This window comes from Trachymyrmex septentrionalis, unplaced genomic scaffold (genome assembly GCF_001594115.1).
Source record: "Trachymyrmex septentrionalis isolate Tsep2-gDNA-1 unplaced genomic scaffold, Tsep1.0 scaffold129, whole genome shotgun sequence".
Lineage (NCBI taxonomy): Eukaryota > Metazoa > Arthropoda > Insecta > Hymenoptera > Formicidae > Trachymyrmex > Trachymyrmex septentrionalis.
The window spans coordinates 1,228,880-1,242,807 of NW_017304428.1; the positions used below are offsets into that span (position 1 = coordinate 1,228,880).

The following is a 13,928-nucleotide window of genomic DNA, read 5'->3' on the forward strand; positions in this document are numbered from 1 at the left end:
TATATATATATATATATACGGCATGTGTCTGCATAGTATTATAACTAATGCCATAACTCTTACTCATAACTATGATCATAATTCGTGTGTTATCTTCGTTGCTCGATTGTGCTATGCCAAGAATCGAATTTCATCAATACCGAAGAACCGTCGTATATCTACTGCTGCTAGTATTCGAGGCACGATTTCACAAAGCCGTATCCCGTGTTGCTGCAGGCGCCTTAATAAAAACCGTATCAAGAAAAATCTAAAGAGCCTCTTCAAATGGACGCACAAACGTACGTGCATGCGAATATATTTTGAAAATATAGCATGTGAGAGAGATTTAGATAAGAAATTTCGCTATCGGTTGAACTAATACAGATGCATTTCAAAATTGATTAAGATGATACTCCTAATATCAACTGCAATTTTCTTCTTGAGAGGAAGGAACTAGTTACAAACTTTCGTCTTTACGAAAAATTAACTTCGTAGCCTTCAATATTGTTAATACTATTTTTAAAAGCAATTGGGCGTCTCCTTTATTCAAACAATTCCTGAAGATATATCGCTCCTTGCAATAAAGCAACAGAAAACTTTTAATGATTAAGAAAAAATTTTCTCCTTGCGTTTATATTAATTATTCACTATAAACTTTCGTGTGTCCCCTGAAGCGCAATATTTACTTTTCCGGAAAAAACTATTTTGCAACGCAAGACAATTTATCAACCCTCATAGATATGAAAAATTTAATGATGGCGCATAGAAGTACTTACAACCATGTGCTGCGATAGCGACCGAATGCGCGTAGTCTCAAGACACGTAAATTGCCGCAGGAAATGTGCTACTTTATTTACTTTCATAATTGCAAAGTTCATATGTGCAATTAAAAAATTAAATAATAATTTTTTTTCTGCAGTGTGATATTAGCATGTACGTGTTTTGCTTTATAGTGTCATATAAAATTCACAGAAAATATATGCTAAAATTTTCATGAAAAAGTCATTGTAAAAAAATGTACATTATTTTATTTCATATGTTAGTAATGTGACACTGTATTCATATTGTGAATAAATCACAATAGCTCACATATTCGCAAAGAACATAATTGAAACTAATTCCTCAACAAACTTTTGATTTATTGTTCGGGGAAATATGCGGGTTGCGTAACAAAGTCGACTTCGACAAACTTTAAAGATAACTACCATATTTTCGAAGTCTCTACAATGATCGTTTGCTGAAAATAATGGAGGAATACAAAATTTTCAATATCAGTCCTTTATGAGATATGCACAATCGTTGATGGATTATCACCTTAATGATGAAAATTGCTAATCAAGCAGTAGAAAAACAATAACTTTTTATTACGCCAAAAGTTAAAATTAGTTATGCATCTTCATCAAATAAAATTTGATCAATGATCACAGATATCGTTTTGTGCGTATGTGTGTACTAGTAATTAGAGAGAGAGAGAGAGAGAGAAAGAGAGAGAGAGAGAGAGAGAGACTAAATTATAAAATATAAAACTATTTTCTTTCCTTTCTAATACTTTATTATATATTTATTAAAAGTGTATACATTTTTTATAATGCTATTATTTTATGGAAAATAAAAATTTCAAAAATAAACAAAGAATATTGCTCATACATTTTGAAATTGAACAAGACGCTTAAAAATAAACATTTGGTAGATTGAGATAGATCAATATCCTTTCTCGGTAGCACTTATGATTGATCCTTGACAAACATTACCTCTAAATTCTACCGATTTACTGACGGAAGTAGAGTCAACACAGGGAGACTTTTTACAGCAAATTCAATTTTTTCATAAGATCAATATTCTTGTCAGAAAAAAAATATAATTAATTCAGATTTATAGCCAGAAAATTTAAAATTTCTCAAATCAAAAAAGTTTATTTAAATTTGATAGTAGAAAAAAGATTATTCTGTATAATGATACAGTAATCTCTCTCATCAAGTTTTGATAACAATAAATCTACAATTCTTTACAAATTTCATATTCTCATATGCCAAAATCCTTGAAAGTTATAAAGAAAAACTGGTAAGCGCGACCGCATCCAACGGAGCGAAGTGTGTTAAAATTCACAGACTTCCTCGTTTCGACGTATACGAAAATACCTTCTTTTCTCTAACTATATTTTCCTCTTTAACTTTTGGTTAATTTCGTCAAAATTTGAGATAGAAATATATAACAGTACATATTTTAGTAAACAAAATCAAAACAAGAGGTAAAATAATGCAACGTTTATATTGTATTTCAATGACTTGCAATAATTGGAATTTATTTACAGATTTATTTATGTATCTATTAAAATTGTAATGTTTTACTACTTTTAATGCTTGAAAAATCCCCTTTATTCTTTTGTTCTCTCTACAAGAATCTGAGCTTGCGAATGATTGCATCCTTGGTTTTGTTTTAATTATTTAATGAAATTTGTGAGACCATTTCCGTGCTTTGATGCTTAACAATCTTAGTTGGTGTTGGAACTCGGAACGTTAAGTGGCAATCTAAGGTCTGCGGCAAAAGTATACAATATAGTTGCCGATCTTAGCGATGGTAAACAATGGATGCTAGATATTGTAGTAGAAGTATTATTGTAAAAGCTATAAATTTTTTGTTATAATTACTTATTTTATAAATAACAAAATATGCTATAAAAAATGTAATCTTAAAATTCTAGAATGCTCTTATCATGTTGTTATTATATATTTGAGGTTTAGCCATAAAGAAAATGTAGAACAATAGTGGATTATCTATCAGAAAGAACAACGGGGATAAAAAAAACAGAGTGGTATAATAGATATGGCAATCGAAAAAGATAATAGATATTTTGCCAACCATTTTTATTTTTATCGATATTCACTTTGATATTGATTTATACACAATACAATAAACATTTTACAAATAAAATTTAATTTAAAAAAATAATAAAAATTATATATTCTACAATATAATGTGCAAAATAAATAACAAATCATTCAACGTTACTAATATTTGATATTATGTTGTAATAATTTGTCGTTAATAATTTTCTTACTATTTGTAAAGCAATGTTATATATTTATAATATATTCATTGTATTTAGTTAACCCTTTATCCTCTGGCTTATATTGCCGGCCAACTTTTTCTTTTATAGACTTTGTTCAGTTAACAATCTCATTATACTTGATTAAAGAACAAAATAAAAGATGAAAATAAAGCGTAGAAAATTCTGTGCTGTCGATAAGAAATGCGGACGATGATATTAGAAAAGGTGTCGGTGTTGTTATCTCACGGAATCTTCACGTTTATCTTGAGATAGAACAAAGCTGCTTTTAATCAACAACGAAAGAGAAATAAATGCAAAGAGAAAGTAACAACAGACATTGTACAGACCAGAAAACAACATATATATCAGCTGTGATTAAAAACAGAGTCGTTATTATACTGTTCTTCAAGTATAATGATGAAACTCTTGAGAAATATACTAAATATTCCGCCAATACTTAAAAAATAATATAGCAAGAAAGAAACATTAATAATGCAACTGCTTAAGATATTTGGAAACTGAATTTAAAAATTTCTAAATCAATACTGCGTATTTTGATACACTTATAATTACTTCCATCTTCTTTGTCGCGCGTTATTAATGTTCCTTTAATTTCGTGCGACTTTATGCTCCACTTCACTCATAACAGCTCTACGTTGCTATACGTACTCGAACGTACGAAGATTCGCAAATCCAGTTGTCCCACGAGACTGCACTTCTTCTTTCTTGTTCTATTTTTTCGTGGCAACAATAGCGAATGGTAACGAATCACACGTAAATCCACGGTAAAATTATGGAAATGAATAGCGGAGCATATTTCCATACAAATTGGTCCCCACGATCCTCAACTAGACTGTTCTATTTTTTCTATAACATGACGCCAGACGTCGTAACACGTCATTCGTCAGAATGATTCAATGGCAAAAAAATTATGGCATGACGTTTGACACATAGTAGCACAGTGATTTCCGTAAAATTGCAAAAAACAGCCGGTTACCGTATTTTATTGAAAATTGCAAGTGACATTAAATCGTAATGAAAGAACCAATGATAGTCGAGTAGAAGTTTATTTACTTACAAGTTTGCGCGACTGTAATTAAATGGCGCAGAAGCCACAAAACTGGTAACTCGATCGTCTTGAAACTTCCGCGATCTTTATTGCTAGATTACTAGAATGATGGAGAAACTTGGATAATTTTCGAATTGATGCAGATCAAGTGGATTGATGCGGTAAGACAAGTCGAACAAGTATTATATTGTATATCGACCATCTTCGGTGCCTCAGTGAGCGTATAAAGGTGGATTAGGAGAGGCAATATATTCCCTAATCGACATAGATAAAAGCACGTACATACGCGTTCGTCTTCGTATTCAATTTATCCAAGTTTTTCCATATTGATCACAAATATTGGATAACAGTAAACCGAAATGGTCATGAAAAGGAAAATAATAAGCACAAATATGCACTAAATAGCATTTTACAATATATATGTTGAACTAATACGTATTTTTCAACAAAATAATATTTAGTTATTCACAATCATTGTATAAGCTATTTCATTTCCATTGCGATACAAAACTATTATTCATAAAAACAAAAATATGATTTTTTTTACAATACACGCATGCGTATTTAAATTCTTTCAAACTAAAATTTTAAAAAACAGTAACAAAATTTTTGGTATTTTATTAACATGAAGGTTCATAGTTTATATGAATTATTAAATTCTCTCTCTCTCTCTCTCTCTCTCTCTCTCTCTACATATTAAAAAATGGAAAATTTATTAACTTTTGACACAGAAAATAGATAATATTGATATTCATTGATAGACCAAGAACAATGTTCTTCATTATTTGTTTTGATTGGATGTTGCAAAGCCACATACATATGTCTCTTTTATCAATCTGGAACCCTCTCTAGTGCTCGATAAAAGTATCCCAAACCAGGCCAGGTATTACTGTACTACTGGCTACAATTATCAGCTGGAACATGCCGTTAACGAGGAAAGCCTTTCAAAGGCAACACAAAGTTTCGATTAAACTTTGTAGGCGCTCCCACAAAAGAAAGATATGTATGTATTTTTTTTCGATACGCTAAGAAACTTATTTACTATCTCATTTCAATGAAAGAGTTGCTTGAAAAGTTCTCCCTTTAATTTTTCATCTGCAACAAATTTCTAATAGTATTTTTGACATCTTTTTATTTTATAATATTATAGATATTTTTACGTAATATAAAATAAATCGATGATGACTTTATATAAATAAAAAGAAAAAATTATTTGTACTTAAATATTTGATATTATTAAATCTTGATATTATTTATTAAATGTGTATTTATGTACTTCTATGTACAGACTAATTTAATTTTCACATTGCAAATTTCTTAATTTTACCAAAAGATTAAAAATAGATGCAATAAAATTTTCTAATATACTTCATTCCTTATTGTGTCATTTGGTGGACGAACAAATGAGATTGCTCTTTCAGCGACGCGCGAACGTGCAACATAAAGTCGGTCGTAGTTGCAGTTTATGTGACACGTTTAACTGCAAGCTCTTGCAAAAGTATCATTTCATATCGCGTATACTTGTAGTATTTTATCGAGATGAAGAAGAAATATTGGATTACGTTGAAAATTTCGTTTTTAACAAAATAAATAAAAATTCGAAATTCTTTATAAAATATGTGATTAATAAAAATGTCAAATATAAAATACGTTATGTTTTGTAGTCTGTCAGGACATGAACGGATTAAATCAATTTTCGTTCGTAAATATTTGTACTACATGGCTAATCTCAAGTTTAGAACTTCGACCAAAGATGGACGCATGTCTTCTTGCAAAGTATGTGTAATCTGGATTTCTGCTAAGCCGAGAATCGTGATGCACATTGTTTATTCAACGTATATCCTGCGTATACATAAGCTCACTCTCTATTTCATTCCTTAGGATAGAATTAGAAATGTTCTACTCTTTAATAAACACACATTTAATTTATGATATATAATTTATGATATATTATGAAAATACAAAATGTAAACAAGAAAATGTAATCTTAAACCTTTAATTACGTAAATATTGTATACACGTTAATAATATCATATCGTGCAAAGGTACAAGTTACTTTAAATCTTAATCGGATTTCTTAATTGCAAAGAGATTCATAGCTCAAAAGTAACGTAGAAGGAACCAAGGAGACTTTCATCTTGATTAAAATGAGACTCAAAGTGATTTAGAGATGTAATTGCAACCGACTCGTTAGCATTGGTTGATGCGGGGTCCCGCGTACAGATCCCTTTCAGCTGAACGGTGCAGTGGAATGCATCGAAATTAGAGAACCGCATCGTCCGCAGGCAATAGATAGTAGCGCATAGTTGTGGATCCACATAAACACCATATTCAAATTACAAATACCGTATGAAATCGCATTAGAAATAATACAATAAAGATTATCTATTTTATCAGAGTGAACACGGTGCACGCCGTACCAAGCTGATCATTTAATTACTAAAACTGATAATAATAAAGAAACAGAAAAGTAATCCTCTTCAATTTTGAAGACGAACTTTTAATATGTTATAGTTTAAACCAATATAAAAGACATATTTTTTTTTATACATACGCACTTTTAGAGCGTGAAACATCGAATCGATTAGTTTCTCTTAAAGCGAATATCGTCAAAATTATAAAAGATGAAAAAAGTTTTTTTTTAATAAAAATTTAGTAATTTTAAAATTATTTTATAATAATAAAGAAATTCTTTAATAAAAAAATTGTATTCATAAAACTAAAAAATTAAATCAATCATTTTTATAAAATTACTATAAAGTACTTTTAAAACCACTCAACTTTTATTTAAAAACTTTTTCTCTTTTATAGTTTTGGTATAAAACGATATTCACTTCGAAAAAAAATAACTGATTTTCTTCAAAGGGGAGTTTCATCCCATAAAAGTGCGTATATGAGCACATATAAAAAAATATGTGTCTCTTTTAGTTTGGTCTAGACTACAAGATATTAAGGATGTAGTAGACGTACAGTCCCTACAAAGAAAATTAATTTGGAAGTATGTTTACACTTCAAATAAACTATATACATATGAAAGTTGTGCGAATAAAATTATATTTTTATTTAATAACACATTTTTGTAGTTTATTTATTTTATTTGTTATTATTTTTATTGTTAAAAATTAAAATTAAAAATGATTAAAAAATGTGCATTTTTCTTTCATACAATAAATACTTTAAATATTCAAAATGATTTATGCAAAGTTTTATTGCGATTCACTGATTAGTTACAAAGATATAGAACAAATAAATATCTTGTTTATTTACTGGACAACTAATTCATGCATTGCAATGTAACTCTACGTAAATAATTTTGAATACATAATGTACTTATATTTAAAAATTGAAATTTTTATCATTTATTTTATAATAAATTTCCATATATTTTTATTAGAGCATAGAATTTAGATTTAAATAATACTACAATACTATTTATTAAAATAATTTATCATCCAGATAATAAACCGTCATCAAATTTGTCGTATTATTTTTAAACGTGATTTAGAATAATTTTTTCGTAATTTTGTTATTATTTTGAAAATATGTATAAAACATTAAAATCTTGAAAACTCATTAAAATTGAAGAGAGAGAGAGAGAGAGAGAGAGAGAGAGAGAGAGAGAGAGAGAGAGAGACACTTCTTTATGCTTCACTTGTAAATCAAAGCAAATTGTGTGTATGTGTGTGTGTTTTAAATATAAACTGCATAATCGAAAAGAATAATAAATAAACATAATTTTGTACTGGCTGCATAAATTCTTTCAAATAAATTAATAAATATAAATAAATAATTGTAATTATAATAAAGTATTTTGCTTTTTTTCAGGATTTGGCAATGATTAATGAGACGAAGAGGTGATGTAATGTGGCGAAACTTTGGTTGGACGGCCATTCTGGCCATATGGACGATATTCCTGATTTTGAACAACGGTTTAACTGGTGAACAAATTCTCAATAATCCACAAAACAACAATGAAAATTCTCCTTATAAAGTTCATCATGAAGAAACGCATCACGTTTTTGATAAGAACGTTGATGATGATTCGAGGTTACGATACGCGAGAGAGAATTTTAAATCAAATGATCGTTCACCAATGCATGTAAAAGCAATTTCTCTGGAATTCAAAAATACGGAAAATCGCGATTCTCGACTCAGTGGATATGAAAAGCACATCACGATGTCAAATGCAATGACTACAACGAAGTACTTGAAAGACGACAGAAGTGCGCGACTGATTACAAAAAGAGCAGCAACGAAAAACATATGGTTGTCAAAAGTTATCGATATGGAAAAGTCACAAAATGCAAGAAATGATCTTAAATTCATCTCTAGCCTACGCCCATCACCATCGACGTTTCAAGAATCGGAAAGTACCTCAAGACGGAAAAGACGTAAGAAAAGAATTATCAATGTGTTCTTGAACAATCATAAAAAGGTAGAAACGATAAGACACGATATTCAGGCGTTGGATAAGAAAGACGGACAATGGAAAAAGCACAAGACGGATCAAATCTTCAGCGAAGAAAACGGAATGACCGCATTCTTTCCAGACAAATTCACAAAGAGTCAGCGTAGCGAGAAAGATAGTTCTATACAAAAGTTTAAAAATTTCGATATCTCGCAACTCGATACTACGAAAGATATCGATTCCAGATATACCAATGAAAAACACAAACACAATAAAGATGAAAGAGGCTCCTGCCAAAGTCTCGAGCAGACAAAAAACAACACGAATAAAGTGATTTACATTAAAGCCAATGGCGAATCTCGAGTAGAACCAACTTTTTCAAATTACTTACGTTCAAAGGAAGATCGAAGTCGTGGAAGTGAAACTGTTATAACTACCACAGATAACGCAATCATAGAAAATTCACTCTACGATCGTTCTGTACCTGTCACTAGGACTACATTAATCTTTAGCTCCGAAATCTCAAACGGAGAAATTGGTGATAAAGAAAACACCGTAAGTCCGTATTACTCTTCGGAGGACGAATATTCGAAATCGCATAAAGCGAATAAGTTTCTAGCAACCAAAACGTATAAACGCAATGAATATTCAAAGATGGGATTTAAAGTAAGTACAGATACACATGGGAACAAGAAGGAAAACGGGAATATCGATTTGTTCACTTTTCGCGTATTAAATTCGCTCGACAACAACCATTTTACTAGAAAAAGAATCAGCTTTACGAGACATCCTTTTTTATATAAGAAAAGGAACTTATTAAAAGCAAGTGATATATCTGATTCGCAATATCAATATCATTATTCAAAAAGTAATAATAATGTGAGATTAAATAGAAAAGTAGCGAATCTTAGCAAAATGCATATAAGAAAAAAAACCGAAGGAGAGGAGATTACTGCCGCTGCAAACTACACGACGCACAACATGCATAAACGCGAACGTAATCTGTTATCAACTAATTTATATACCAAGAAAAATGACAAATCCAACTTAAGCTATCAGATACCAATGCGTATTTCAGTCACGCAGAAAAGGAATCCAATGCACGTACGACACGTCGAATCCGACGCGAACTGCGAGCGCCCGCGGACAACCGAGTTCGAGGCTGAAGTTCGTGACGCGTTTCAAATCAACCTCTGGAATGTCTCCGATCCATCGAGGATCGCAAAATTCAGCAGCCTCCCCGGGAAAGCTCATGAACGCCCGAAATACTCGAGGAAATTTCACGCAATCAATATCAGCGCACAGCTTCCACACGTCGCTAAGACAACTGATGAAAGATCGGAACTCAACGAAGAGCCTCGAAGAACTTCAACCGAAAGCGAATCTATCTTTTTCGGTGCAGCGAATGTCAGCGATAATTCGACCGGGATGCAGAAGATTAATGGGCATGTGCAGTCATCGAGCAAACTTACGGATGAGTCCGGATTAGAAAATGTCAGAGTTACGACGAGACGAGGTAAAAATCATCATGATACGCATGAAGAATCTAGATTTTATTCACGAAGCGGCGGTGTCCATAACTCAAAGAAGAATCGACGATATAAACGTCATGAAGATCGGAATACTCCAGGGATTTCGACATCAACCAAATTCGACAGTAAGACGTGGAAGACACCCGACACGACAAGGGCAACAGTAACATCAAATTCGCTAATCGAATTTACTATGAATCCATCCATTTCGACGATTCAAACAAATAACGAATATCAAACATTAACTGACACGAAAAAAGTTCTTACATCTATGGAAACACTGCCGTATACTTCGAAATACAAAGAGTTCCAGAAAGAGCAATCAATCTCATTGACGACCGATCACGACGAAAGATACATAAACACTCCGACAACAATGGGTTCTGATGCTTCTGATTCATTAAAGATATCGTTGATAGATACTCCGAAAACGTTAAATGTCAGTTTGATAAATACGCAATTCCAAATCAAAGCGCTCGATCGATCAAGCGTGATAACCAAAATAGGCAATTCGATTATTCCGAAAGAAATTCCTTCATCTACGGAATCAAATGTATCCGATGCTACAAACAAGAACCTCTTCGATGTATCTTCAACCGAACTCATTAATTCGCAAGAGGAACACGGTAATGAATCCGTTTGGACCATTGACCCACTTCGTCAGAGGAATAGTAATCCTTCTCAAGGTGTCTCCGAGAACATTACTATGGAGAACATCATCGACTCATCGACTGGTGACGTGCACTCAGATCAGTGGCCTGTAAAACATAGCGCGGTGGTGGAAGGTGATCTTGTCCTCGGGGGACTAATGATGGTGCACGAAAGGGAGGATACAATTACATGCGGACGTGTAATGCCTCAGGGTGGAGTTCAGGCTCTGGAAGCCATGCTGTATACGCTGGACGCTCTCAATGATCGGGAGATTGTGCCTGGAGTCAAGATCGGAGCGCATATACTCGATGACTGTGACAAGGACACGTACGGTCTTGAGATGGCAGTGGATTTCATTAAAGGTACGTAAGTGGCACAACCGTGAAATATGATGATAATGCACTTTCTTATATATGTTGCACGTATCTAGTACATTTCAGATAGCGAATCTTTGTCTTGCAATTCGTATCTAATGCTATTTTTCATATTAATTTAGTTCAGGAAGTACAATATTAAACCTAATGTACGAATCGTGTAGACACTTTTCTTTAATAATATTATATCGTTTTCTTTTTCCTTACATTTAAAAAATTGCTTTTTTTCATTTTTGATTTAACTTCAAAAACACACGCATTTTTATTCTTTCATATTTTATACTAAAACTAAACGTAAGCGTGGAATTTTGTTTTCTTGTGTAAAATTGAGTATGATTATCACATATTTCTCCTAAGAGAATTTCTCATCTACCAATGTGAAAGCACTATGCTGCCGCAGGCCTACAATATCTCTAGAGATTTGGAAAATTACGTTAGCGAAATCACGCTATGTAATTTATAGTGAAATAAACTTGTTTCATTATCGCCTTAATGCAGAGCAATGATTGGATACGCTCAAGGCGAAAAGCATATGTGCACATATGTATACCAGCAAAATCATTGCTGGTCTTCTTACACGATAGAGAAATTTACATTTACGCGATAAAAAACATAAGCAAATTACTTTTAAACTTATTTTCTAATTTTTAAATGCATACGAATAATGCATGTTGATTGCTATTAATTTTGTTTATTTTAATGTTTCAATATTTTTTTCTATACTTATTCAAGAAAAGTATAAAACTTCTCACCAGAAAATCGTGATTCAAAATTTTCTATAAACAGTAAATATACTTTCATTAACTTGACACCTCTTTTTCTCAACGAAGATTGTATACAAGAGCAGAGTTAGTTACGACAAGCACTTTATATTTGATAAAGTAGATTCAGATGTCATATACAGGGTTGGGATAAAGTTATTTCATAAAAGCAACTTATTATCATTACCGTTCTTTTTACTGAAAGAGTAACTTGTTATTGTTGTAGGTATTTATAACTGATTTAAAAAAGGCAACTTGTTAATATTACCGTTATTCAAAAACTAACGAGTCGTTATAATTTTTATTATATTTTTTTTCAAATTTTGATGATCTTTTTTTAGAGTAGTATATCTAATTGTTTATGTTACTAATTGAGCAATCAACATGAGATCTACATATAATAGTTGTGGTTAATCGCAACATAGTAAAAAAAACTTGTTTCATACACATATTGTACAAAGTAACGATTATAATCGCTATCGTTACTAAAGAAATGTAACTGTGTTACTATTAACGTGTTACAAATACAGAAATAAAGTCGTTATACACACTCGTTATTAAAAAAAAAAAAGAGATTGTAACGGTAACGACGTTACAAGCAACGTGTTATTTCTCAACTCACTTCTATATATTAATAGATAAATAAAACAATATTAAACATCAATGTTTTACAATTTTCAAGAAGCGTATTCACTACCGGTAAGTTTCTCCGACCGACTGTCGGTAAATTTCCGGAAGTTGGGAAGAATGCTTTTCACAAGATAACGACTATTCCAGAAACTCGCAGAAACGCCAGCATTCGATAAATTTAAAAGGAGATTTATCATATGCTGAAGGATGCATTTTATCATTGTCAGTGTAAACAACAAAAACAGTTTAGTATCGAACGTCGATTGCATCTGTATAGTTAATAGAGCATTTTCTTTTGTTTTAATTTTCAACAATACAATTTCTTTGAAAAATATGTCTAGAAGAATTACTTTAACTTTTTGCAAAAATATCTATTTTTCTTGTGTTAATTACGCGAAATAATTTATTTTATAATTTCACGAAAAGAAGTAGAAGTTCTAATTCGCAAAGAAAAAAACTTTGTGTGAATTAGAAAACAAGCTAGAATTGTAAACTCTGTCAGAAGAAAGAACTTCTATTTCTTTTCGTAAAATTATAAAATAAATTACTTTGCGTAATTAACACAAGAGAAATTGAACTTTTGCAAAGAGTTAAAGTAATTCTTCTAGATATATAATATTTTACAAAGAAATTGTATTGTTGAAAATTTTTGAATTAAAATGTACGTTTGCTTGGGGCAACGTGTAGAACCATTTGTAATTCAAAAGAAATAAACAGTTGTGGTGCATATGGTATAATTATTCTGTACCAATCTCAGTAAAAGTCATACTGTAGAAAACGTGCGCGCCACAGTAATACTAGTGCATTAGTGAAAACGTCCGAAAAATTGAAGTTGTTGTATTATTCAACAGATACCGAGTAATGTGAGCTATCTCCCCACTATGTTCGGAATACAAATTCTCTATTCAATTCATATATTTAATCTTGACCTGGGTTAATAGCTGTCGGTGAACGTGTGATATTGCGTCGCTGTAAGCTTACGTTCTACCAGCTGGCTCCAACTGGTTGGTATTCACGATGGTCGTAATCGGTTTTATTGATACTTCCCCCAAAGAGAGATTTAAGCGGCTTATAGGCGCGGATAAATTCCCGGAAACTCGTCAAAAATCATCAGCGAACAAAAACTAAATTTGAAAAAAAAACTAGGTTTAATTTTTCGATAAATTTATCAGTAAATCGCGCGCGCGCGCCCACTTTCTCTCTCTCTCTCTCTCTCTCTCTCTCTCTCTCTCTCTCTCTCTCTCTCTCTCTCAGACATATTTCCCCTTTTTCATTAAAAATTCTTGATTTATGCTTCATTAATATTTTCCAAAACAAATTCTCATTTCCATTTCTGCATTCTCTATCCTAGATATGGTTTACAGAATAATTTTCAAAAAAATCAACAAAAATATAATTTTATGCATATTTACACGCTATTATTTATAAAACATAAATGTAATTAAACAAAAACACTTAACAACTAAAAAAAAAAA

The 13,928-nt window shown here is 31.5% G+C and overlaps 1 protein-coding gene across 1 annotated transcript in view; it reads left to right on the forward strand.

Annotated features, from left to right (window-relative positions):
* LOC108756594 overlaps positions 1-13,928 on the forward strand; it is a 135,863-nt gene that overhangs the window by 41,412 nt on the left and 80,523 nt on the right. The window contains exon 2 of the mRNA XM_018500508.1: positions 7,923-11,050. Within this exon, the coding sequence (XP_018356010.1) occupies positions 7,939-11,050 (3,112 nt within the window). The 5' untranslated portion in view covers positions 7,923-7,938. The remainder of the gene's footprint in view (positions 1-7,922; positions 11,051-13,928) is intronic.